A 24,911-nucleotide genomic window follows, 5' to 3' on the forward strand; every position below is an offset into this window, starting at 1 on the left:
TCAATGAAATGAATTTAATTTAGTCCTTAAAATGATCATTATCTGTGCCTACTGTTGGAACTGTGGAAATGTGGTTTTCTGCTCTTGGAGCCCATCTGCCTTAATGCTCAATATGGTGTGTAATCTGAGATGATTTTCTGTTTACCATGATTGTAAAGAGTGGTTATTTAAGTTACCATAGCTTTGATGTCAGGTTGAATAGGTCTGGCCATTCTCTTCTGACAAGATGTTTTCATCCACAGAACCTCTGCTTATTGGATCATTTCACCCACAGAACCTCTGCTCTTTTTTTGAACCACCTGTGTGTGTGTGTGTGTGTGTTTGCTGCAGGCGGTGAGGATTGTTTTGAGGTAGACAGAAACTTGGGAGAGGTAAAGACCACAGGACGACCTCTGAGCCCTGGTAAAGAGTACACTCTGACTGTGCAAGCTGTGGATACTCAGGGCAGGAAGGGTCCTCATGCCTCAGTGGCTATAATGGTAGGCTTGCGTCCCCCTCAGTTCTTCAACACCTCCTACTCCATCTACATCCCAGAGAGCACCGGAGTGGGCCAGCCGTGAGTTTCCTCTCTCTTTCCTGTGTGTGTGTGTGTCTTCTGCATACAGATATAATTATGCACATGTGCATTTGGGGTTGTTCAGTGTTTTGTGCTCATTAGAGGGTGAGTAAAGCATTATGTGTCATTACTGCCCTGTGGAGCAGTGAAGCCTGAGCTTGAGGAGAGAGATGAAGACAAAATAGAGGGATGAAGTGATGGAGGCAGAAAATCTAGGGATAATAAGAAGCAGGAAGTGGGAGTAGAGGGTTAGCGCAGGACGCAGATGCAGCGTTTTTGTCCCCAGGCTCTGAATTTGAAAGAGTGTGAGTTTGAACATGCAAATTCAAATATTTATTAAAAGAAAGTTTTGGATAAACATGAAGAGCAGTGTGTATGCCCCCTCTGGGCACTGGCACACAACAGAGCATATTAATCTGTGAGGAGGAGGAGAGGACAGCTAAACACAGCATACACACACACACACACACTTGTATAGTGTGAGTAAAATGAAACAGAGTGACCCCTAATAAAGAAATTACACCTTTTCTGCTCTGTGCTTGTTTGTCTTCTCCTCTTAGCAGTATTTCCATATTCTGCTTAATTCATACTGCATGAGCCAAATGCTGAACTGCCCTTTGATGTCCTATTCTATCCCATGTGTTTTTATTTGTGTGTGTGTGTGTGTATGTGTGTGTGTGTGCAGGGTGGCTGTGATTCAGGCTCTCTCTTTCCAGAGGAAGTCTCTGTCCTACATGCTGTTGGTGAACTCAGGAAACCTGTTCAGTATAAACCAAGAGAGCGGGGCTCTGAGTCTGACCCACACCGTGGACTACGAGAGCGGACCTCACCTTCACCACCTGCAAGTCCGCACCTCGGAACCAGACACAGGGCTCAGCAATGTGGCAGAGGTGATCGAACACACATATATACACACACCTGTGAGAACCCAGATGGCTGAATTAGACACCCAACTCTCTAACCACCTTCGCTTGCACATGATCACACACACCACAAGGCGCGTAGCTGCTACTTAGTGTTGGTGCTTTAAGATTGTGTATGTGTGCAAGTGTGTGTGTGTGTGTGTGTGTGTGTGTACCAGCCCTTGGGCTACTTATTTTAGGCAGTGTCTGTGTCGTGGAGAACACACACACACACACACACATACACACAAATATACACACGTACCAGCATGTAGTGTGCAGAATATCTTTAATAACGAGGGGCTGTTTCTCTCACTCGGCAGGGCTGAAGCAATTACACACTTACACCCCACATCTGTGGCTGCTGGCAGGGATGTGTGTGTGTGTGTGTGTGTGTGTGTGTGTGGTAGGTGATATGACAGTGAAATCTGTTCTACAAGCAGGCACAGGAAGAACCAGTGCCACCCAAGCCCGACTGACCACATTATACCATCAGCGCATGCCTTAACCGTAAAAGTTGCACTCAAATACAACACAAAAGCTAACTACTGACCACTTGCTGTAATTGAACATGTTTGTAGACAGTCAAGCACTGAAAAAGACATCCTAATGGATCTATACCTAGATCCTTACAATAGAATGTTTATCTTTTATGATCCTCAGAACTATCAAAAAAAACTGCTGAACAACTTTATATATATGTGTGCTGCTAGTGGTGTGGAACACACTGTTCACTGTACACAACCTCATGTGTCAGGGCACGTCTACAGGCTTATAGAGGTGGAAGATTTCTTAATATACTAACTCTTGTTGTGAAATGTGTGTATGTACACAGTGTGTTTCCCATTTTCACTGACATGGATCTGCTGCTGAAGCCAGACATGGTTCAGAGAACCAAACAGCCTTTTTTGGGACTGGCCTGCATTTTCAGTAGTGTAAATGTTATTGTTGTTGTTGTTGTTGTTGTCCTTTGGCTGCTCCCTGTTCGGGGTCGCCACAGCAGATCATCCGAACCACATATTGTGATTTGGCACTGGTTTTACGCTGGATGCCCTTCCTGACGCAACCTTCCCATTTTATCTGGGCTGGGGACCGGCACGGAGGGTTAACCCCTCAGTGGCTGGGTTGGTTCCCTGCCCATGAATCAAACCCTGGCCATGACAGTGCGAGCATTTCCAGTAGTGTAAATAACAATACATAATCAGATATGAGTGTTTCTTAATGCAGGCCACAAAAGTAAAAGCAACATTTTTTTTTACCTAGTTCCACTTCTTCATTTGAGAACAGTGATGGCAGGTGGTTTTATTTATTTGTCTACATCTAGAGCAGGACACTACTAACAAATAAGATAAAAGTCCAAACCAAAATCACATGCCAACCAAACCACAGTGCTGTTTTAAATCTTGATACTGATCGTTCATAGGGCATTGATCAATTTTCTTTAGAAACCTGGCTCTGACATTATCACTGTAAGGTTAAAACAATAAAGCTCTTGACTGTCTGTAACAAAACAGGACAAAACAGGAAATAAATCTGCAGACATTGCATAATACTAAATGTAACAATGAACTTACAAAACATACAGCATGCGTGTCATCAATAATACAAACAATTCGTTACTGTTAGCAAATTATTGGGAGGAATGAAACTTCAGGAAGTGCTGTTATAGAAAATTAATCAAATGTGGATTAATAACAGTAACACAGGGACACACTACACCACCCTGTTATTTATTATACTGCTCTAACCTTTACTTTTACATCACTTTGTTTTTTAATTGGTTTAGCATTTCTTACAGCTGCTAATGTAAGCGTGTACTTGTAGAATGTGATTTTTTTTTTCCATGATTGAGAATGACATACAACATTTGCTTCATTTGGATGGATAACTGAATCAAAAGGCAAAATCATAGAAGGTCAAACAACAAATTGCTCAAGGCATATAGCACACAGTTTCCAAATAAAATGATGTATTTTTCTGAACATAAATCATGATTTTTAAAATCACATGTGAATGATTTATGTTTATTGATTAGATTGTATAGTGCATATGATATAATCAGCATTAACTGGTAGTATTATGATGCATGATGTGAAAGCTGAAACTCTTTGAACAGGGCTGTATGACGTCCTGCCTGACACCCACACCATCTGTTTACAAGCCTCTTCTCTCTCGCTCCGTGTCTGATTGCTGTCCAGTAGACAGAGAGTGTCGGTGCCCTCTTAGTGAGACATAAATATTTAACAGAGATCTCACTCCTACTAAGGCTCTTAATCTGGTTTAAGCACTCGCAGCTCTTATTAGCAGTAATAGCTCTTCTACAAGCAGAGAGCAGAGGACTAGAGTCATTACTGTCTCTCCCTGACAGAGACAAGAAACAACAGTGTAGGAAGTGTATCTGCAGTGGTCAACTGTGTGGGTGTGGGTGTGTTCAGGTTTTTATATCTTGGTGCAGAATAAATATCACCACAAACCAAGCAAAATATGATAGTTATGACCTTGTGGGAACAACAAGCTTATAATATTTTCAGGTTGTCTAAGATTCACGCTAGTCTGATATCTCGATAACGAGTGGCTGAATGTTTGTAAGTTTGATATGGAATTATCACTGTAACCGTCAGATGAACTGACTACAATTTGGAATCGATCCAAACAGGGTCAGGGGCACGGCAAGGTCAAGTTCCTGAAATAATCTTTCTTCAGTATCTTCCTTAAAAACAGTTAAATGGAATTTCAGGCATAAAAAAAGGAGGATGAACTACATTTGTGGCCGTGAGTTTTTAATTATAGAAGTGGAAGGTCCTCAGAAGGATTGTAATATGTGTGTGTGTGTGTCACAGAACTTTTACCTCCCTTTTGGCAGCGCTGTTCCTTGTAGATAAGCTGGGCTCTGGGACACTGTCCTCAGCATGACTAACACACTCCATCTCTCTCTCTCTCTCTCTCTCTCTCTCTCTCTCTCTACCTTTATATTTGGATATTATATTTCTCTTTTACCTTTTTTCTTCTACCCATTTTCTTCATCTGTCTTTAACCCAAACTCTTTAACTGTTTCACTTTTATACTCTTCTCACTGTTACTCAAGCAATTGTCCACAGTCATACTTTCAGTGCTAAAGAATCACCATTTCAACCTGACTAACATCAGCTTGGCTGCATGCACATACAGTACTTTTAGAAAATATACAATGATCTCAATTACTGAACAGCAATAAGATCCTCAAAAGATGTTTATTCCAGCATTGTTTTTAATTATTTCCCTTTACGCTCATCTTCAGTTCTTTTATTTGAAAGACATCTCTGTTTCTCTGCTTGTCTCTGCAGGTGGTGGTGCATATCACAGATGAGAATGACTGCACTCCAGAGTTCATGCATTCCATCTACAGTCGAGACAATATTCCAGAGACAACGCCACCTGGAACATCTTTACTGCAGGGTGAGTGAAGGACATGGGGAAATATGGACATTTTCCACAGCTCACTTCATCATAAACAAATCCTTTTTGTTTGTTTTTTTGTTTTTATAAAAGTCACAAAACTTTGAGTAAGTCTAGTTTGTACAGACTTCCAGTGTCATGCCATTTTCGGCGAGACTCAAAAACAGTTTTCTATTTGTACACGTTACTACTATATAAAAAAAAACACAACTAGCATTATATTTGTATAAGAAAGCAAAACAGTGAAAATGTTCCTAAATGCTCTGTAGTTTTGTCACATGTTGAATTACCATATCCACTACTTCAATTCAATTAAATTTAGTTTTATTTGAATAACATTTTTTTAACAAGGGGCTTTGTCACAGAGCAGCTTTTCGGAAGTAGTTCAGGATAGAAATGATATATTTTAAATTTATAATTAATTTTAAGTTGTATAATAATTAATGAGTAAGCCAAAAATGACGGTGCCAAGGAAAAACGTCCAGAGAAGACATGAGGAAGAAACCTTGAGAGGATCTTCCTTACCCATCCAACCTAATAGTTCCTCATGGGCCATTGATTGCTGTTGTAGAAAGGACATTAATCAGTTACAGTTACATAATTTACTGTTTAGTGTCACCCAAATGAGGATGGGTTCCCTTCTGAGCCTGGTTCCTCTCAAGGTTTCTTCCTCATATCATCCCAGGGAGTTTTTCCTTGCCACCATAAAAATAAAATAGTTTAATAATTTAATTTAATAATTTGTTCTTATTTCTAGGTTTTTAATTTATTTTTTAAATATTTTTTATTTTCATTTTTTCCCCTCCTCTTTCTCAGTTTCTCTTCTTTTGTAAAGCTGCTTTGAGACAATGTTCATTGTAAAAGGCGCTATACAAAATAAATTGAATTGAATTGAATCCTTGAGACACTGGAGAGTGTGATTCTAAATAAGTACCCTTCTATAAATGTGTACTATATGGTCAAAAAAATTCAGCTGTGTCATTTCTGTTGTTTTATTTAATGCTTACTGTTCAGTAGTTCTTGTTCACCCTCAGTGGACACACACAGTCATTAGGCGATCTCTAAGTATGTGTTTCTCCTGTGGTGTTCCTGGTATTTCGGCAGGTGCAGTGCTTGTGGGTGTGAGCGTGCTTAACACAGCCCTGCAATTAAGAAAAAACTCATTACACCTCACGGCTCCACATGTAGGGCAGTAAATATAACGTGATCCCTTCGATCACGTTATATTTACTGCCCTACATGTGGAGCAGGAAGAGGAGTTTAAACTGAAGATCTTCACCTGCTTTACTTTACTAGAATAAATAAAATATAAATAAGTATAACAATGGTTAAGGCATAAATCTAATTAAATCATATTGTCAGAACTGTGGTTAATACTTGACCTACTTTAACTTGCTTTACATTTTGCTCTATAAGGAATTCTCCCATTCAAGGCCATGGTACAGGATCTGTTTAAATATTTTACAGTCATTTGAGTCTAGATTTTAGTCTAGTGTCTAGCTAGCTAGCAAAATACATTTTCCAGTTCATATTAGCAGACAGCCAGAATCATTATATATTCATAAAACACTTGACAGAATCTAACCTACACAACATTAGTTAACTGGAGTGGCAAATATAAATTCACGGTTTTGTAGCTTCATTTATCATTTATATGAAATGGTACGCTCCATTGGATGGATGGCTGTACATGTTCTGCTTTGGTCAGCCATGTAAAAAACATATTTAGGACAATATTTAGTATGGTCAAACACCGGAGTGTGCATTTTAAATATTTTTACACTTTTGATCCAAAACTAATTGTGTTAGCCTGATTTGGATTAATACCTGTTCAATACCTTTTAGAAGGTGCTTAAACAGTTTTTCACACAGTCAGGAGAGATGACTGCATTTGCAAAGGTGCTTTATTTAAAAAGGAAGGAAGAAAGGAAGGAAAGAAAGGGAGGGAGGGAGGAAAGGAGGGAGGGAGGAAGGAAGGAAGGAAGGAAGGAAGGAAGGAAGGAAGGAAGGAAGGAAGGAAGGAAGGAAGGAAGGACAGGCAAACAAATCCAGAACATGAGACAAAAATCATGGTCAAGACTGGCGATTAGCAATCAGGATGATTGAAAAAAAGAAAACAGAATGAAATTACATAGAAACAAATCCAGAGCAGAAAGCAGAGAAGCATTCACAGTAAACACAACACTTCACAATGTGAATCTCCATCTGGATGTACAGGGTGTGTGAGTGAGTGAAACCAGGTGCGCATAATCAGTAATTGGGTCATTGTGAATGTGACAAGAAGTGTGTGTGTGTGTGTTGGGATTTGTGACCCATGGTGGTCATGTTTGTAAGCTGGACTCTCTTGGGAATGGAGTTAGACAATGACTCCTGTGTAGTTGTCTATGGCCAGCCATGTAAAAAACACATTTAGTACAATACTTAGTGTGGAGCCGGGGCCGGAGCCCTTCCTGATGCAACCAGCTTTAAATCATGCTTGGGACCAGCAGTGAGAGTTAACGCTTCAGTGGCTGGGTTAGTGCCCCGCCCAGGAATCGAACCCGGGCCACAGCAATAAGAGCGCGGGATCCAGCCACTGGATCACCAGGAGGCCTACTTTATGTACTATAAGGTTGTAAAGTTATTTAAGATGCTACAAGGGAATTACTGTTATTAACATAGGAGTTGTTCATAGAGGGACACTGGTTCATTAGCCTCAACCCAAAACTAAAGGTGGCAAAACCTACAAATTTAAACAAATATTAATTTGGTCTGAAAATTAAGAATAATTTGAAAATAGAAAAAAGCTAAATCATCAAAAGCAGGTTAATTTGTCCTTCAGATATTTATTTTGTACTGCATCTGAAATCGACAACTATAATAGTTAATTGAGAGATTTAATGGTTTGTTTTCATAGTGATACCACGAGTTGATATACTGCTACGTCTCACTTTGTTAGCAGCACCTGTTCCCATTTTAAGCCCAGGTCACCACCCAATGCTTACATATTTAAAGATTTATTATTTATTTTATTTAGTTTTTAGTACTGAATACTTTTTTGGGAATATTCTGCCTTTCCATGGTAAATGATTTAGCTTGTTTATCATGCTCAATAGAGTGCGACAAATTAGAGCGGCTGAGAGGAAGATGATGTGAAGGAAGTCAGAGAGGACTGAGCACTGATGCTAATGGTGGAGTCCTGTGCAATGATCCTATCACTGTAATGGACAGTGTTTTAGAGATTCCTAAAAATGGATGCTGTGATTTGATTAAGAAGGATAGAAGACCCAAGAGATGCATTACACATTAAATACATTTTGATGCAAACATTAAACATGGGGAAATGAGCATAAAAATGCACAAGCAAGCGCAGGGACAGGGGAAAAAAATGGTATGTGTGTATGTTTGTGTGTGTTATCTCCCATCTCTGCACACATCAGTGACTGTATTAACATTCTTATCTCTGATGGTTATCTGAGAATTAAGTAGTTGGTAAAGAGCTTTGAGACGAGCCATAAGGAGATTGAGAGACTATTCTGATATCCAAACCTTAGAATGTCCACTGTGTTGTTTCTCCTGCCTTGTAGAATACATTCCTGATGATTAATGATCTTTATTTTTGCCTTTTTTTGCTCCAGCCAGAGCCCCGAAAACAAAGTGAAGCGTGGGAGTTAAAAAGTATACATGTCTTGTGAAGCTGATGCACACATCCAGAATGCCAACCACATTTATGAAATTCAGTTATGTTCCCATATTGCCATGCAGAGCAGAAACATTGCCTCTTTTTTTAGCTATTGCACTTGCTCTGCTCCGTATACAAACAGACCGAACCCTGCTCTGATTCGGCTGACGTCTTCTCTTTTAGTTGCGGCTTAGGAAACAGCTTCAAATGCTGTGTGTGTGTGTGTGTGTGTGTTTTTTAACTCTCTCTGAACACTGAGGAAGCAGCAGATTCACATAAACAGCAGATGGAACTGGTATTTACTTATCGAAATGTGTTCCGTTGTGTGAACGAAAAACGAATAAGCACAAAGGACTTACTGACTACAGTAAAGCTGAGCCGAAGGGGAAGGAAGATTATTGTTGTTGTTTACCTTAAATTGGGATTATACTGTAAATTGGGTGTGGACTTTTAATAGGAGCTAACAGGAAGAGAAGTGCAAGACGCTCCAATTATCGCTTGAAAACTTTCTTGGCGGGGATTTAGCATAACGTCAAACTGGCACAGGCGAAGAACTGATTTGTTTAAATTATCCAGAGCTGTGAACCCAGGTCCTCACACACATGGATTAAAAATGGAAATAGCAGCCTGCAGAGATTTGCTATCAGGCTTTGTGTTTTAATGAACTGTCTGTTTGAATCCTGTTCCTGACAAAACACTTTCTGTCCACAACCAGTCTGCACGCAGAGAAATAGCGAGAAAACGCTGCAAATGATGTGTGTGTGTGTGTGTCTATGTATGTATGTTACCACAGCTGTAGGCACACAGCTCACTATTTGCCTTGGAGATTAGAGGGTCTTCATCTGCCGCTACCAAATGAGTGTGCTGGCTGGGTGCAGTGACAGCTTGCCCGAGGTAGAATGAAGCAGGACTCTGCCTCTGGCTCATTGCCTAATGACTGCAAAGCCGTCTTCGAATTTTACTTTTGATCTGCACCAGTCAACAGCCTCTTTCTCGCCTGCCACTGACAGATGGCCTCTTAAATTTATCAAATAAAGAATTGGCCCCCGCGACATAGTTTTAATTAATATCGACTCTTTTAACATGAGAGTACTTAATTAAAAAAAGAGTCTACGAATCCAACAGACCACAGCCACAAAATGAGGATCCTTTGGCTCATGCAAGACCAGAGAAACTCTCACATACATATACGCAGGGACTATCAGAACCAGTATCACTATGTTAAAAATATTTGAATTTTTATAATATTTCCATATTCAAATGCAGAAAACCCCCTAGACACTTGTTTAGCTGTTTGCCTGATGCTGGATCTCTAACAGGCGTACAGTTCACCATCTAGGTCCCACAATGATACTATGTCCTAAGAATAAATAATGACTGAGAAGTTATTCTGGGTTTGAATCAATTTTTAAAAAAGATTCCTGTGTGAATGCTAATCGAAGATAATAGATTTCTGTGCAGATAGAATCAGAAATGTCAAATTAAACTATATACAGCATGAAACATTAATGTGGATAAATAAAAATAATCAAGCTGAAACTATAAGATGTGCTAAACAAAATAAAGTAATTTGAGAGACAAATTTTTGTGTCTGTTTGAGAGACAGTTTTCATCTTAATTCATGTCTATTCTGTGTGGAACTTGATGAAAAATGATGATAAATATGTGTACGAATTAGTTACTAGCTATTAAGCTATTAGCTAACTTGCTTACTCTTCATCTCTCTCTCTCTCTCTCTCTCTCTCAGTGCTGGCCAGAGACTGTGACACAGGTCTGAATGCAGAGATATCCTACTTCATCCAGAGTCAGGACTTTGCTGTTTCATCTCAAGGTGTGGTCAGCCCCAGCAGGAAGCTGGACTACGAGAGGCCCAATCACATGTATGAGTGTGTGGTGGTTGCTGTAGATAAGGGCACACCCTCCCGGACAGGCACCGCCTCCATCCGCATCCGCATGGCCAACGTCAATGATGAGGCTCCTGTCTTCACCCAGACTGTGTATGTACATGCTAAATATCCCAAAATTTCCAAAAATGCTCAATAAACTGCAGCTAGAGCTGCTGTCTAAGCCGTGCTTTTGTCGAAAATTAACCAGCACATTCAGATTCGAGAATTCTACAGCACTGTGTTACTTTCCTAATCTGAATTTTACTTGCATGCTGCAAGTCTTTAAGTTTTGGGATCCTTTCAGATGTTCTGTTAAGTAAACAGTTCGTGTTCTTTATAGTGAAGTCGAAAGAGTCCATTATAACATTATTCTGTGTTTGTTATATCTTCTTTAAAGAGTAGACTGACAATTTAAATTACATGCAAATGTGACTTTGTACGGATTGTCAGAAGTCTTTTTTATATACGTTTATTTGTCTACGTTATATTCTCTAACTTCCCTTCTGTCTCATCTAATTATCTTTGACTTTGTTGCAGTTGGTAGTTCTGATCATTTCAGTCTTTCTCACTCTGATGCTTTAGGGTGGGACCCAGTAGGCAGCAGCAGGCAGGCTGGCATCAAGCTTGATGGGGCGTGCATTTCCTGAGAGTAGCTACAATGAGAAGCAGTCATTTGAACAGATTCAGTGGAATGACAACAGCAGAGAGAAGCTGCTGATTCACCAGATCTGCATTTCAGTATGTCAGTGTAGGAACAGGACAAATAAAAGAGGAGATGATAGGTGTGTGAGAATATGAACTTTGTTTCTGTGATCGTAAATCAAACCCAAAAAATAATGCACAGCATTGCAGCATGTAGGTGAGGCAGATTTATTTTTGTTTTGTCCCTGTTGTGGATTGAGAACTTGTCATGGTGAAGGGGCTTGTGTACTTTGGTGAACCTCAGGGCTAGAGAGCTTTGGCGCACAATATCTGAGTGAAGAGTTCAGACAATGAGCTTAAAGACTCCTGTGAAAGGTACAAAAAGTGTACCCTGCTGAAGACTAAGAGTTGCCAGCACTCACCCTGGAGCCATATCATGGAGTGGTAGCTGCACAAGACTGGTACCGGGTAACCAGGACACTCATGTATACTTGTTAGGATTAAATGGAGACATAGAGTCATGCTCAGCATATCACTTGCAAGATGAAGGCTGAGCATCAGGTACAATAGTACTTGGGGGGCAGGATTGTGATGGACTGTCTTCAGTGGACATGACCATATTTTTTCTGTCACTTATTGATTTACACATTGTACTGTCACAAGTAAGACATGGATACAAGACAAGACAGATTTCAAGTTCCATTTGCACCTTTCAATTTATGACAGCACTGGCACATTCATTACCTTTGTGCTCTGAAGGTCTTCTTTTAATTCATCAATATTGAATACAATTTTTACTCGCAGCCTTAACAGATACAAACCATGTTTTTTGACCTTTTGATTTTGTGTAGGTTCAGTAAAGGTTAAGTTTAGATTTAAGAATAGTTACGATATAAAACCATCATAAAGAAACTAGAGGGATTTGTGTGCTGGTCAGCAGCCCAGAGAAGAGACTGCATGGGTTTTTTGTGAGTGGTCTGGGACATGCTTCAGAGGAAACAGATGGTGGGTCTGTGATGTGCATAGCCTGATCTCTCCACATCTCTCTTTCTCATTGTTGCCGTCTGCAGCTATAAGACCTTCCTGTCAGAGGACGCTGGTCCTGAGACTCTGGTGGCCATCGTGCATGCCAAGGATCCAGACGGGGACGGGGTGACATATGCCATCACTGGGGGGAATGAAGACAGTAACTTTGAGCTGGACAACCAGAAAGGTGGGTAGAAGAGGTCATGACCTCTTCACATACACACACACACTTACAGCCTCACAGAAATGGGGTTTAGAAAGAGTTTATATAATATTCAACAAGAGCAATAATGTGTAATGATGCAACGTGTAAGCATTGATGTGTAATGATGATTAATGTCTAATAATAGTGTTTATTGTCATGTTATATAATATTCTGTATCACAGTACTGGATCTCTCAGCCTTAATGCTTTGGCAAATTTGACAATTTTGTGAGGTTTTTTTTTGTTTGTTTTTTTGTAAGGCGTATATTCGCACCCACATTCTCTCACTATAAAACCCAGAATACATCACTCACATGCATCTAACACTCATTGTGAATTCTCACTGCGACCAACCAAGTGATATGGAGCTCATGGGGACGAATTGCTAGTCACTCGCACCGTAGGTGTTATTTATCAGAATACGGTTTGCGGTAGATGTGCCAAAGATAATGATCAGTGATGAAGGATGTGCGGAGTGCAGTGTTACCTGGTGTGGTAGATATTAAGAGGCAAATACAAATGGTCTTTTATTTCTACCTTTTTCTAGAAAATGATTTTACAAAAAATAGTTAGTGGTTATCACAAGGGAAAAATATGAATATTTGAGTCTTTAAGTCTTTGGCAGATATTCTGCTTCCTTCTGCTTTAGCTATTAATGCAGCTAGCAAAAGGATTCAAACAATCTGCCCACAGCTTGCCTCTAAACGTATGAGCTGATTCCCGTTATACAAACTGTAATATCTAGTGCTCAAGACATCTGTATCAGTGCCGAAGAGATGAATGAACATGTTTACAACAGCTGTATTGAAGATTACATCTTTCTTACACTTGTAATAAATGAGACCTTTTTCCTCCTTCTTTTGATTTTCTTTCATTTATATCTTGCTGGCTTTTTGCAAAGAAAATAAATATTATTTGTGCTACTTTCTGTCACGACCCCACACATTCAATTTGCTAGCAGTAGCTTCCTATTGTGCAGCTAAGACCTGTGCTTGTGTGGGTTTATTATGTTCACTTTTGCACGTTTCTCTATAATAACTTATTGCTAGCTAGCTGCTGTCTGTGTTACATTTTAATGGAGGCTCATGAGAGCTTTTTTCCTCCTTATCAGTATTGGGGAGCTTTTTAATTTTTACTGTGAAATAACATGCTCTGTGCTTTGCATGTGTCAGGCATCATCAGGCTGCGCCGCAGTCCTCCTCCTAAATTGCGCGGGCTTCAGTACGTCCTGAATGTCACAGCAACCGACGACAATGCAGCCGGCGGCCCGCTGCCCCTCAGCAGCTCAGCACAAGTCATTGTTGGCATTAATGACATTAACAACAACAAACCTGTCTTTGAGGAGGTGAGACACAAGACACATAGATATTTCACTCGCTTATATACAATTTTCGGTTATAAATCATTTCATATAAATTCTTATGAACAAGCAACACCAAAAGACCTTAATTTGATTAAAATATATACCCTTAACAGGCAAGGTGTCCTGAGAAAGACTCTAAAACTGAACATAAATCTCATATTTTAGAAGAAAAAATGAGCCATAGTGTGTTTAGAAATAATAATGGATTATTTTTAATTAAAGGGTTTTAAGGTATTTGCTCCTTAATAATGTTTAAAAGGAAGAATGGAAGGACATCTGTAAAGAACTGAAATTCTTTATTACAGAATAAAACTTGCCATTAAAAAAGTTGCACACAATGTAATCTCAGTTGTATATATAAGAATATATTAGTTTTTGGTGTTTTGCAAACTCTTTTTTGCTGTTGACCCATATTTAGTAGCTCAGAGCAGAGGACAGGAAAGGATCAGAGTGATGGATGAGAAGGTGTAAAAGCAAGAGAAGAAAGCCAGAGAAATAGAATGATTGAATGAGCTCCTACAATCTAGTGTGTCCATGAGTAAAAGCTAACAAGAGGAGTCAGTATGATGGAGAAGTTGAGAGAAGAGGATAAATAGAAAGTGTACATGTGGATGAAAGATGACTTTTTGTGAATTTGGGCACTGGAGAGATGAGGAGAGAGAGAAAGACAGCTGGCAGCAGGAGATCTGAGGCTTGTGGTGCTCGGATGAACGGGCAGTCTCTGTAGTGTGTCGGGAGAGTACGATCAGCAGAGAGCTGACCAAGCTTCCGCTCTGTTGCTGCTCTCCATGAATATTTCAGAGCAGAAATTAGCCCCCGGCACTGTGGATGCATATGAAAGAGGAGCACTAAGTGTGCCCAAGAGGCAACAATTGGCCCTTCTCCAGTCACGCTGCCTGTCTCTGCTCGCCTGACCAGGATTTGCCCACTGCTGCTCATGCAGGTGGAGCAATCGAACCAGGCCACAGGATAGAAAATTTGCCTGCTTTGAGAAAAAGTGCCCCCACTGCTTCTGTTTCTACTGTACACACTAAACCTCTGCTACTTTGCAGTCAGGTGCTATCGCTGCTTCTAATTGCACAATAGATTACAGCTACAGACTATCAGTTAAAATGTTTTCCCTAGCTAAACTCCATAATCCCCACTAAGCTCTTTATGCCTTCTCTAAAGTGTCTCTGTGTGTGTGTGTGTGAATGTAAACTGCTGAAACGAGGCTAGGGCTAATTCAGTGTTTTAGCCCTGCTATTGATCCAGTTAGTCGATTAATCACCCCACATCGACATGGCCTCCCTAGTGGGTGTTGTATGGTAGAGTGGGTCATGAAAGCATAATGTGAGAAGGAGGAGGATGAGGAAAAGTAGATGGAGGCTAAGATGAAAGGAAAGGAAAAGGAGGGGAAGAAGGGAGAAAGTATATGTCCTCATTTATTAGCAATTCTGTTTGGCCTGTGTAAACACTTACATGTTCTCTTTCAGTGCCATAATTACAGCTTTTATGCTCTGGTGCTGGAGAATCAGCCACCAGGAACAGTGGTCCTGCGGGTGCAAGCTCACGATGCTGACACTGGGGTCAATGGAGAGGTCAAGTACGGAATCATGCAACGAGATGGAGCCTCACCGGGGTTCATCATTGACCCTGACACTGGTAAATCACCTGTATCTAAAAAGTGTAAAGCTGTGTCCAAACAAATAAAATACTGTTTATTAGATGTTGCTGTCAAATGTAGAAACATGAACACACTTAATATATTTTAAACCTGGACAGTGCCCCTGTGCACAAAGCAAGGTTTATGCAGGCATGGTTTGCCAAGATTGGAGTGGAAGTGGAAGAAATCCATTGACCCTGACTTCAACCCTGTTATTTTGTAATGAATTATGAGTTAATGTTTGCAGTTTAAACTTGCTTCATCATGATGTTGTTTTGTTTTTATTTTGGTTTCCTACATGATCCACTGTGATGTTCAGATACCTGAAACTTCGACAAGCTAATAGCACCATCAGCACCATTGTGCTTGTCATCTTATACATCTCTAACTAGTCAAGCTGAGTCTCTGTCATAACTGCAAGTCCAAGTTTAGCCAAGTTTTTATATGACATTAAACAATGCTGAATATTCTGAAAAGAAGATCTTGCTCTTTTAGGCGCAAACAACAAAATCCGACCATTATCCCTTATGTTTGAGATCCTTTTATTTTTTTCTCCTATTAAACTTCATTGTAACAGTGAATTCCTGTGAAATCTGACAACTGGAATATTGTACTCTAAACTAAACTAAACTATTGAATGATATATTTTAAACATATGGTAGAAATTAACCAAAAAGGTGTTTTTTATCCTTTTAATTTACCTCACAAAATAAATCTCATATTTCACATCCTTGAAAAGTCATAATACGCATGTACTAATGTAAAAGTTGATTGTACTTTTTGTTTTTAATTATGTTAATTAAAAACCAAAAGTAATTATGTGCAAGGCTTAAGTTTTAAAGGCTTCATATGTTTTATTTGCTATCAGCAAAGCAGATAAAATACACAGCTTTCCAGTGTGAAAATCATACTATAGTTAATGTACCATGTTCAAGACCTGTCTGTGAAAACTGCTGTGAGAAATACTGTGTAGGATTATGGGTCACTGTTCAGGCACCATGTGAGAGCAGAAAATGCCAGGTACCTGTGAAAATAATAGCACACCACTGTACGCTCTGTAAGGTTACAAAAAATAAAAGAGAATTGTTGGATGGAGAGGAAGAAGTGTCCTGTGACCTACTCTTGTGTGCTCATGACACACCAGTTTAAAACGGATGGTTTACATTACATGGATTTTAACTTTGTTTGGCCTAGATTACAAAGTGAGAATGAATGTAATAATAAAATTCGTACAGATAAACCAACTTAAAATATTACTAATCATTTAGATCATCTAAATTAGTCATTTGAAGCACAGTTTGAATATAAAATGCAGTGTGTGATTTGAATGCAAATGTAAATGAATGTATTTCCAGACTGGCTGAGCAGTGTGTGTGTGTGTGTTGTGGTGTGCAGGGGTGATCAGCACAGCGGTGAGTTTCGACCGGGAGAGGCAAAGAGAATACACCCTATCCGTCACAGCCACAGATCAGGCTGAGGAGCCGCTCATCGGCATCTGTCAGATCACTGTACTCATCGGGGACCAAAATGACAACAACCCCAAGTTTGAAAACAGTCGCTATCAATGTAAGATTTAGCAATCACTGTGTCCGTGCTACCTAATCACCAACACACCCTGCTCTAGTTACTGGTTTCTGAAGAAATATGCAACCCCTGCCTTGTTTGAAGATCACAGTGATGTTGTTAGTTTAATCACAGAGCTTGCCTCTGGATTTATTTCAGAATTGTAACCTGCGCAATATCTTTAAGGGCTTTTGTAATGCTATGAAGAGTTCATATTTACAGGCTATATTTTGTGTATACAGAAAGAAAACATATACTTCTGCCGATCTTTCATTAGATTAGGCTAGTGAATAGAGAGGCGGTGATTAACTCTCCACTCAGGCATTGACCTTTACTTAAACATTCGGCCCTTTTACTTCACATTACATCACAGAGCCCTGACACGTGTTCAAACCACCGAGTCTACACAGAGCGCGTTAGGCTTGAATATTAAATCTGTAAAGCAATTTGAAAAAGGTGGGTCTGAGCAGCCACAACACAGCACCACTACATCATCTGGAGTCAGTATTAGAATCCTTTAAAGTAACTTGGAATGGAGGAGAAGAGTTTCTTTACAGCTCTTCTAACAGACGTGTTTGTTTATGATGTGCTCAAATATGTGTCCGATAAGTTTGATGTCAGAATTCCTTTTCATCATATTAAAAGCAGTGCTGGCTTATGGGAACTGGCTCATGAAGTATTTAACATGGAGGCTGAAATGTTTCTGGGGAACGCATTCATTTGCACTGCAGTAAGGGTGTGACAGCAGCAGACATTCAGACAGATGGTGTTGTTGTATTCTGATACCGGTGTTCACATTAACTCTTCCTGTGCCAGACTTCTTGAGAGAGGACACTCCTGTGGGCACCAGCTTTCTGCGGGCAGCGGCCCACGATGACGACCAGGGCACCAACGCAGCCATCACATACTCCTTAACTCATCAGACCCCTGCCTACTTCCGCATCAACCCGAGCACAGGATGGGTGTATGTTAATCACCCCATTTCACAGGTGTGTTGTGCAATTCACATACCGCAATTTACAGTCCTCATTAAACAGCTTCTTAGCGGTGGTTCCATATCTTGATGTATTTCTTTGAAACACGAAGTCAGAGTGAGGTTGAATTGTCAAGTTGCTTGACAGTAGTAGTGTTCAAGATACATTACACCTCCAAATCTACCTTAGTGAGCTAGCTAAATATGGAGAACAGTGAAGAGATTCATGAACATTTTACCTTCTGGTTCTACTTTTACTGTTGAAGAAGCCCAGAACCATGTTTTCTCTCTCTCTCTCTCTCTCTCTCACCTAGTTTGAGAAAGCAACATATTCTCAGTTTGGTATCCAGCACAGAGGCTGTCGCTCATATCAGTCTGTTTATTCTGTCAGCATTTGCATATTAAACATGACACATTCCAGAAGAATACCTCAGCCATGTCTGTATATATAGACATGCAAACGTGCCAGCAGAAGAAACAATTGTATTCTCTCATGCATAAATACATTCACAGAGATCTGTTTCTGACTTTCCACCAATTTCCTCTAAACATATTTATGAGCAATGCTTTTCCTCGTATCCCTCATTTGCTCAGTTTTTCTGTCTCAGCACTGTGTTCTTTTTATACTTTCTTTTGTTTCTGCTCTGTGTGCATGTGTGTGTGCCTGCATGTGTGTGTGTGTGCATGTGTGTGTATGCGAGCACGTGTGTGTGGTGTGTTCTTGTTGTTTTGCTTGTGCAGAAATGTCATATCCCTGTGTTTCTCAGCCTAGCAGTGGCCAGCTCTGTCATTTCTGTGCAGGTTATATAAAACCTCAGGCTTCACTGTCTGACATTAAGAAGGATCTGTGGACACACACACACACACCGACAGAGAGACAGGCTGTACTCAGATGATGTTGACAGCACGATTTGGCCAGGCAAGCTGCAGCAGCAGCCATGATGAATTAGTTGCATTGTGGAGTGTCAGAGCAGGAGTGTGGATCATGGATTTTCTCCCCATTCGGCAGAGCTTTTAAAGAGACCCAAATCCCCGCTCTCGCACACCCACACACATACCAATCACTGCCGACAATAAGACAGAGGCTGGGTGGGAGAGGAGTACCTCAGGTGAAGCATTACATGCAGTGAATTATTAATGCTGAGTTCACATCCAACACCTTTTTGCTTTTAACTTGTCTAGATTTAAGCAGGGCTTGAGGAGTTGTTGGGAAGGTAACGAAAGGTTGAAGGCATTAAACCCCCTTCTCTCTAATTTTGCTTGCTGATGCCTCCTACCTTCTTTTCGCCTTCTACAGTGATTATGTCAGTGCAGGTCATTATGGATGTGTAGGTCTGGGCCATTTTTTCCATTAACTCAGCCGAACTCCCCACATCACATTTGTCAGAACGGATCACTGCTGGAGAGCTAAGAGATGTCACCTACATTTAGTTTACCTGCCTTTAAACAAACAACTTCTATTACTCTCTCTCTGTCTCTCTCCTTCTCTCCCTGTCTCTCTCTCTGGCTCACATTTTCTTCATGACCTGAAAAGAGGCAGTCTTTCAAAGTGTGTTAAGTGAAGTTTTACTGCTGACTCAACTTCAGAAGTGCTTCTCCATTATTAATCCAACAGTAATTTGAATGAAATGATGTGGAATATGTAGTACAAGTGTAGTGCCCCTTTGTTCCACAAGGCCTCAGTCTTGAAAACCAAATCAGGAGGTAAAATATAGATGGAGACGAGGCCATTGTGCTGCACACTGTACTTTTGAAGTTACATTGCCATTGTCCAATGAATAATGCTGTCATTTTTTTCCATTATTTCTGCCATTGTAATAATTTTTTAGCAAAGCCATAAAATACTACTAGTAAAAAAAAGGCATCTAGCTCTAATGGAAATAGCATGCTGCCTATGTTCTCCAGCTTTCATTAAAAACCAATTCCCCATCCATAAAGAAACTGGGGCTTGCTTTAGATAAAGTTGAATCACAGTGTAGGTGTTAATCCCCTTTCTATTCATGTCTCATCAGACCTCACGGATCAGTCAACAAATCATTGCTACGGATGGAGGAAATCTCAGCAGCTCAGTGGACCTCACTGTCATCATCACCAACATGCATAACCAACCACCACAGTGGGAACAGGAAGAGTACTGGGTCACCATCCCTGAGAACACTGTCCGAGACACCAAGATAGTGGTGAGTTCCTCACAGCCAGCGTCTTATCCCAAATTCAGTTGTTAGATTCCTGTTGCCAAAATCTTTTGGTAAAACAATTAAAAATAAATAAAACACCAAATAAACTACAAAATAAACTAGAAATAAACGGTTTGGGGGAAGTGTAAGTCTTTGAGTTATCCATGTAGGATTATCCACAGCTACAGGAGGTGAGTCATAATCAGAAAGATGAAACAGCAGGAGGAACAGAGCAGGATTAAAGCATGAGGATCAGTGTGGCAGGTCTGGAGGGCAAGACAAGCCCTGGCATTGGCATTACATCACATGTTAAAAAGTTAGTGGAAGAAAAAAATAGCATTATTGGATCCATTCGGTTTTGAAGCACAGAAAAAGCCGCAGTGAATTCCACACACTCACTTAAACCCACTGCTGGTGTACAGTATTACCAGTATGCCATTCGAATACCTAAAACCATTTTAACATAGTTCAAGATCATGTGTCAAGATCATGGGATTATGTCTTGCTGTTAATGATCAACTTTTAAATGTATGTGCAGCAACTAAGAAAGCAACCATGCTTTGATTAAATTGTTTTTATTAAATATTAATACTCATGATGCAAGTTGCCATAAATATTGCATGTTTGTTTAGAATTTGTCGTGGTACAAAGCTTGCAATTATGCAGCCTTTAGGCTAAAATACCTCAGGTGGACTAGTGGGTTTGTTTGTAGCTAATCCTTGTCACATCTCATCTTGTGCCAGGTTTGCAATTTCAGCGTGTTTCATCTGCTGTCAGCTTTTACAATCACCTCCACAGTCACAGACAAACCTCATCTGTCTACCTAGCTCACAGGGCATGCTTGTCAGATTTCATCTTTACATTTTTTTTTTTGCTTTAAGTAAAAACTCCACTCGTCTGAGACCCCCACCTTTAACAGCCAAGTCAGTCATCTTCAGTACCCATGGCCTGAGGGAGGATTCCCACTCCATCAGCAGCTTTTTCTAGCTTCAGCCTCTCATTCTGTTTACAAGCAGAAGTGCTCAGCTCTTTAAGTTGCCAAAGGATATAAAAGTTGCTTAGGTGGAATGTTAGAGCTGAAATAGCATTGCATGGATGATGCAATTGGATGTTGTGTTGAATTGGCCTACCAATTAAGGCTTACATTGCACATGCCTTGCTGCTTTTTTTTTTTTTTTACTATCACTAAGCTACTATCTGCTATAAATGTAAAATGTCTTGGTTTTACATAAAAAAAGGGAAAGAGAGCTGGCATATTAAGACATAGAATATTTTCTTAATGCTGAGGATCATGCTAAGGAAGAACATTTAATTAATATATTCATTTCCTGACAGCACTCTCTTCTCCTGGTGCTCTGGAGAGTATTCTTACCATGGATAATGATTCCTGGTCTAATCCATGCATCATAGTTTCCATATTTTAATACTGATATTCCTCCCTCCCTCGTCCCTCTCTGTGCCTGTATCAATCTTTCTCACCATCTTTCCCCACTCCACCATTCTCCACCACCATGTACCCAGGTAGATTGTTGTTTAAATTTAGCAGCACTAATCTGATGTGTTAATTACACTGTGCCGAGCCATGGTTGCGGACGCTTAATCTCCATATCAATGAGGTTCTTACGCTTCTTTGTGTTCCCTGGGTTTTAGTTCTGGTCAGATTTACAGACATACATAATTACACGCGTGAAAATATCTCTCTAATTATATACCCATACGGAAACACTCACAACTAGACCACGTTAACTACTTTTTCATGATTAAAATATATTCCATATTAGAGCTCCGGTATGGCATCTCTGATCAGCTTATTCATCCCTGAACCACTGTGTAATTACTAATTTCTGTTAATGCTGAGGCTCTGACTTGTAACTGAAGGGTCTTTACAGTATCCTACACACCAAGCAGCACAAGGAATGGGTCTAACATGCAAATAACAGTCTTTTAAACTTTATTCCAACTCTATTTCATTTTTTATCACGAATTAGATCTAAATCTGGGGAATTTGTAAACCTGCTTTACTAAATCTATATGTGAACGCCATGTCACTACAACATAATGGTCTCTTTTTCCGAATGGTTTCGTTTAGCTTTAAGCATAAGCTGTAGATGATGGTCTCTCATTAACTGAAATTCATTTTTAGGCATGTGGTCTTTGTAGTGTCAGTTTAACAAGTCAGAATTTTGTTGTCACATCCCCAATGACCAGACATGTCCATTACTGAGCCTGACTGCCTCAATTTACATTGTATGTCTTTAGTTGTTTTCTTTTAAGCTTGTTTGTATTGTTAAGATTGTATTCTGGCTTCTGTGCGACCACAGTTGTCATCTTTTCTGAGTCTTTGAAAATAGGCAGAATAATGTGCCGTTAACATCAAGAAAGATGTTTGGTTTTTTTCCCATGTCTTAAAAACATGGTTGAGATATTACATTCAGAATGTTATAAATTCCAGACAAATTAGACTTTAGGCATGTCTCCATATGCTAAAGCACTTTTCACTTTTATAGATGTGATGTTAAGTATTACAAATAATTATATATTGTTTCTATGGTTATATACTGTGTCTGCTACAATGTAAGCACATACATAAACCTGATGAATTAAGCATATGTATATATAACCATATAGTAATACATGGTGATGCAGCATGGCGAGGCAACAGGTAGCCACACAAGCTCACCTTACTTTCTATGTGTGTCCAAAGACTGGCTATGCTAAATGACATCTAGGTATGACTTAGTGTGTACCTGCTGCACATGGCGCCCTGAAATGGACTGGAATCACACACAGGGTTTATTCCTGCTTTAACCCACGTGTCCCTGGGGTGTGCATTTAGGATTTGGGTATTTTCTAGAGGGAGGTGTGGGGGTTTTACTTGTGCACATACAGTAAACACCAAAAGTAAAATATTCTTCTTGTTAGTAAATCAATTAATATCAAGTATAAATTCTAGTTAAAAAAGCCAACATTAAATTGAGTATATGAGTATCATCTTTTGATCATTATCTCAGTATTGTATATGTCTTACTTGTGCAGTCTGTTGGGAATGGATGCTGCATTCCTGCAGTGTTTGTGTTTCAAAGCATTTATCTTTCACCATGCAATAAGTGTTCAAGCTATGTTAGTTTGCAGATGTGGAGGCTACTGTTGCCTCAAATACTCTGAATGTGTGCTGAAATTTGTGTCCACATACTCTAGCTAATAGAGATAACACCTACAGGTCACCTGTAGAGTCTGAGCTTCTCCATTCATCATGTGTTTGCTTTCTCTCTTCTCGCTCTTCACCACTCTCCAGTTTCAGCTCTTATCTACTCACCATTGAACCACTGCAGCAGAACAACTCTACAGCGTGTTTCTCAAGATATTTTTTAATGGATAGATTTCAAGTAGTACAGATTCAGATTCATGATAACCACGGATGAATGGATCAAAATTAGGCGAAATTAGACAAAATTAGACATTAGTTTGCCCTGAGAAGAGAATTCTGTTTTCATAGATAATCAGCATATTTGCTATAATGGAAAAGCAAATTAACTTCTTGAAAATTAGAAAACGTACACATTAGAAAGTTTATGTCCTGACCACTCTATCATCTCTTCTGTCTAACATCCTCTTGCACACATGTACATAGTCATGTTCCTGGTAATATGACTTGAACAACAAAGCACTTCAGTGCAATTACAGACATTTTCTCCCCCTCCAATTTATCCCTCTCCATGCATGGTTTACTCCCTAGTGTCGAGAAACTGACTGTTCAGATCTGTTCCGTGCATTGGGAGCCTTCATGGTAATTTATCCTTAGAACTCTAAATACAAATTAGGCTCGTTAAACAGTATAATGCATTCATTAGGTACACCAAGCTGCCTTGTTGTGCACCAAGTGCTCTTATTCATCTCTCTTTCTTTCTTCCTCTGCCATCCGTCATCTGTATATCTGTTTTCTTAATTAAAAATGTAAATATCAGTCGGCTCATTGTGGAATCATCCTAAGGAATGACAATTAGCAAATTTTCAAATGCAGTAATTGCAACCTTGAGGAAATAATTAAGGGGCCTTGTTCTTGTACACGGAGGCCATAATGGGGATATCATTCTCATCAAGCCACAGTGCCGCTCACTAATAAACTCAGGAGGGATATTAATCAGGTATGGATTCACAGGTCAGCCAAGTTTGAATTTTTCAAAACAATCAAAATTTGTAATTCAGCTAATCACTTGCCTTCGGTGATAAGCATTTTGTGTTTCAGTGCTAAAGACAAAAAAAACTATTTTTGGTGGGTGGATAAGGAAAGGGAAGTGAGGAAATGTGTGATGTGTGAGCTTCAAGAGCTTCTTGCTTTTCCACTGGTGTCAGGGTTTCTGTGCCTGTGCACACAAGGTGAATCCCTGTGTGTGTGCTTTATGTGCACTTTAAGTATCTTGTGTAACAGATGCTGTTACACAAGATTGCTTAGGAATTTGAAAGTGATTTATAAATCTTGTGCACAGATTTATAAATCTTGTGCACTTTCAAATTCCTAAGCAATCTTGTGTAACAGCATCTGAGACTGATCAATTTATCAAGAGCTCTGTGACATACAGCATCTACTTTCACAACAGGACTGAATCGTTCTGTTGTATAGCAGAGACCATCTTTATCTGTTAAGTGCTGCAAATAATTTCTGTATTGTCCCAAACCAGAAGTATGTGTAGCTACAAAGAGACATTTTTAATGAAATTTTAACCTTACTATGCTACGAACTTTACTACTACTTAAAACCCCTGCAAACACTGTGCAAAAAAATCCAGCACTGTCAGTGTGGTCTGTGAATTTTTTGCTCTGACAGGTCCTTAAACCCAGCTCATAATTGTTCTCAACTAGAGATATGTGCTGGGATTT

General features: G+C 39.7%; 1 protein-coding gene across 1 annotated transcript in view; it reads left to right on the plus strand.

Moving 5' to 3' along the window:
• The window catches only part of si:dkey-22o22.2 (neural-cadherin), a 110,926-nt gene that overhangs the window by 53,944 nt on the left and 32,071 nt on the right, over positions 1–24,911 (plus strand). The window contains exons 3-12 of the mRNA XM_058384834.1: positions 331–556; positions 1,242–1,446; positions 4,782–4,893; positions 10,302–10,551; positions 12,153–12,295; positions 13,485–13,657; positions 15,151–15,319; positions 16,716–16,886; positions 17,700–17,872; positions 19,869–20,036. Of these exons, the coding sequence (XP_058240817.1) occupies positions 331–556; positions 1,242–1,446; positions 4,782–4,893; positions 10,302–10,551; positions 12,153–12,295; positions 13,485–13,657; positions 15,151–15,319; positions 16,716–16,886; positions 17,700–17,872; positions 19,869–20,036 (1,790 nt within the window). The remainder of the gene's footprint in view (positions 1–330; positions 557–1,241; positions 1,447–4,781; positions 4,894–10,301; positions 10,552–12,152; positions 12,296–13,484; positions 13,658–15,150; positions 15,320–16,715; positions 16,887–17,699; positions 17,873–19,868; positions 20,037–24,911) is intronic.

The sequence above is a fragment of the Hemibagrus wyckioides genome, linkage group LG01, assembly GCF_019097595.1.
Source record: "Hemibagrus wyckioides isolate EC202008001 linkage group LG01, SWU_Hwy_1.0, whole genome shotgun sequence".
Classification (NCBI taxonomy): domain Eukaryota; kingdom Metazoa; phylum Chordata; class Actinopteri; order Siluriformes; family Bagridae; genus Hemibagrus; species Hemibagrus wyckioides.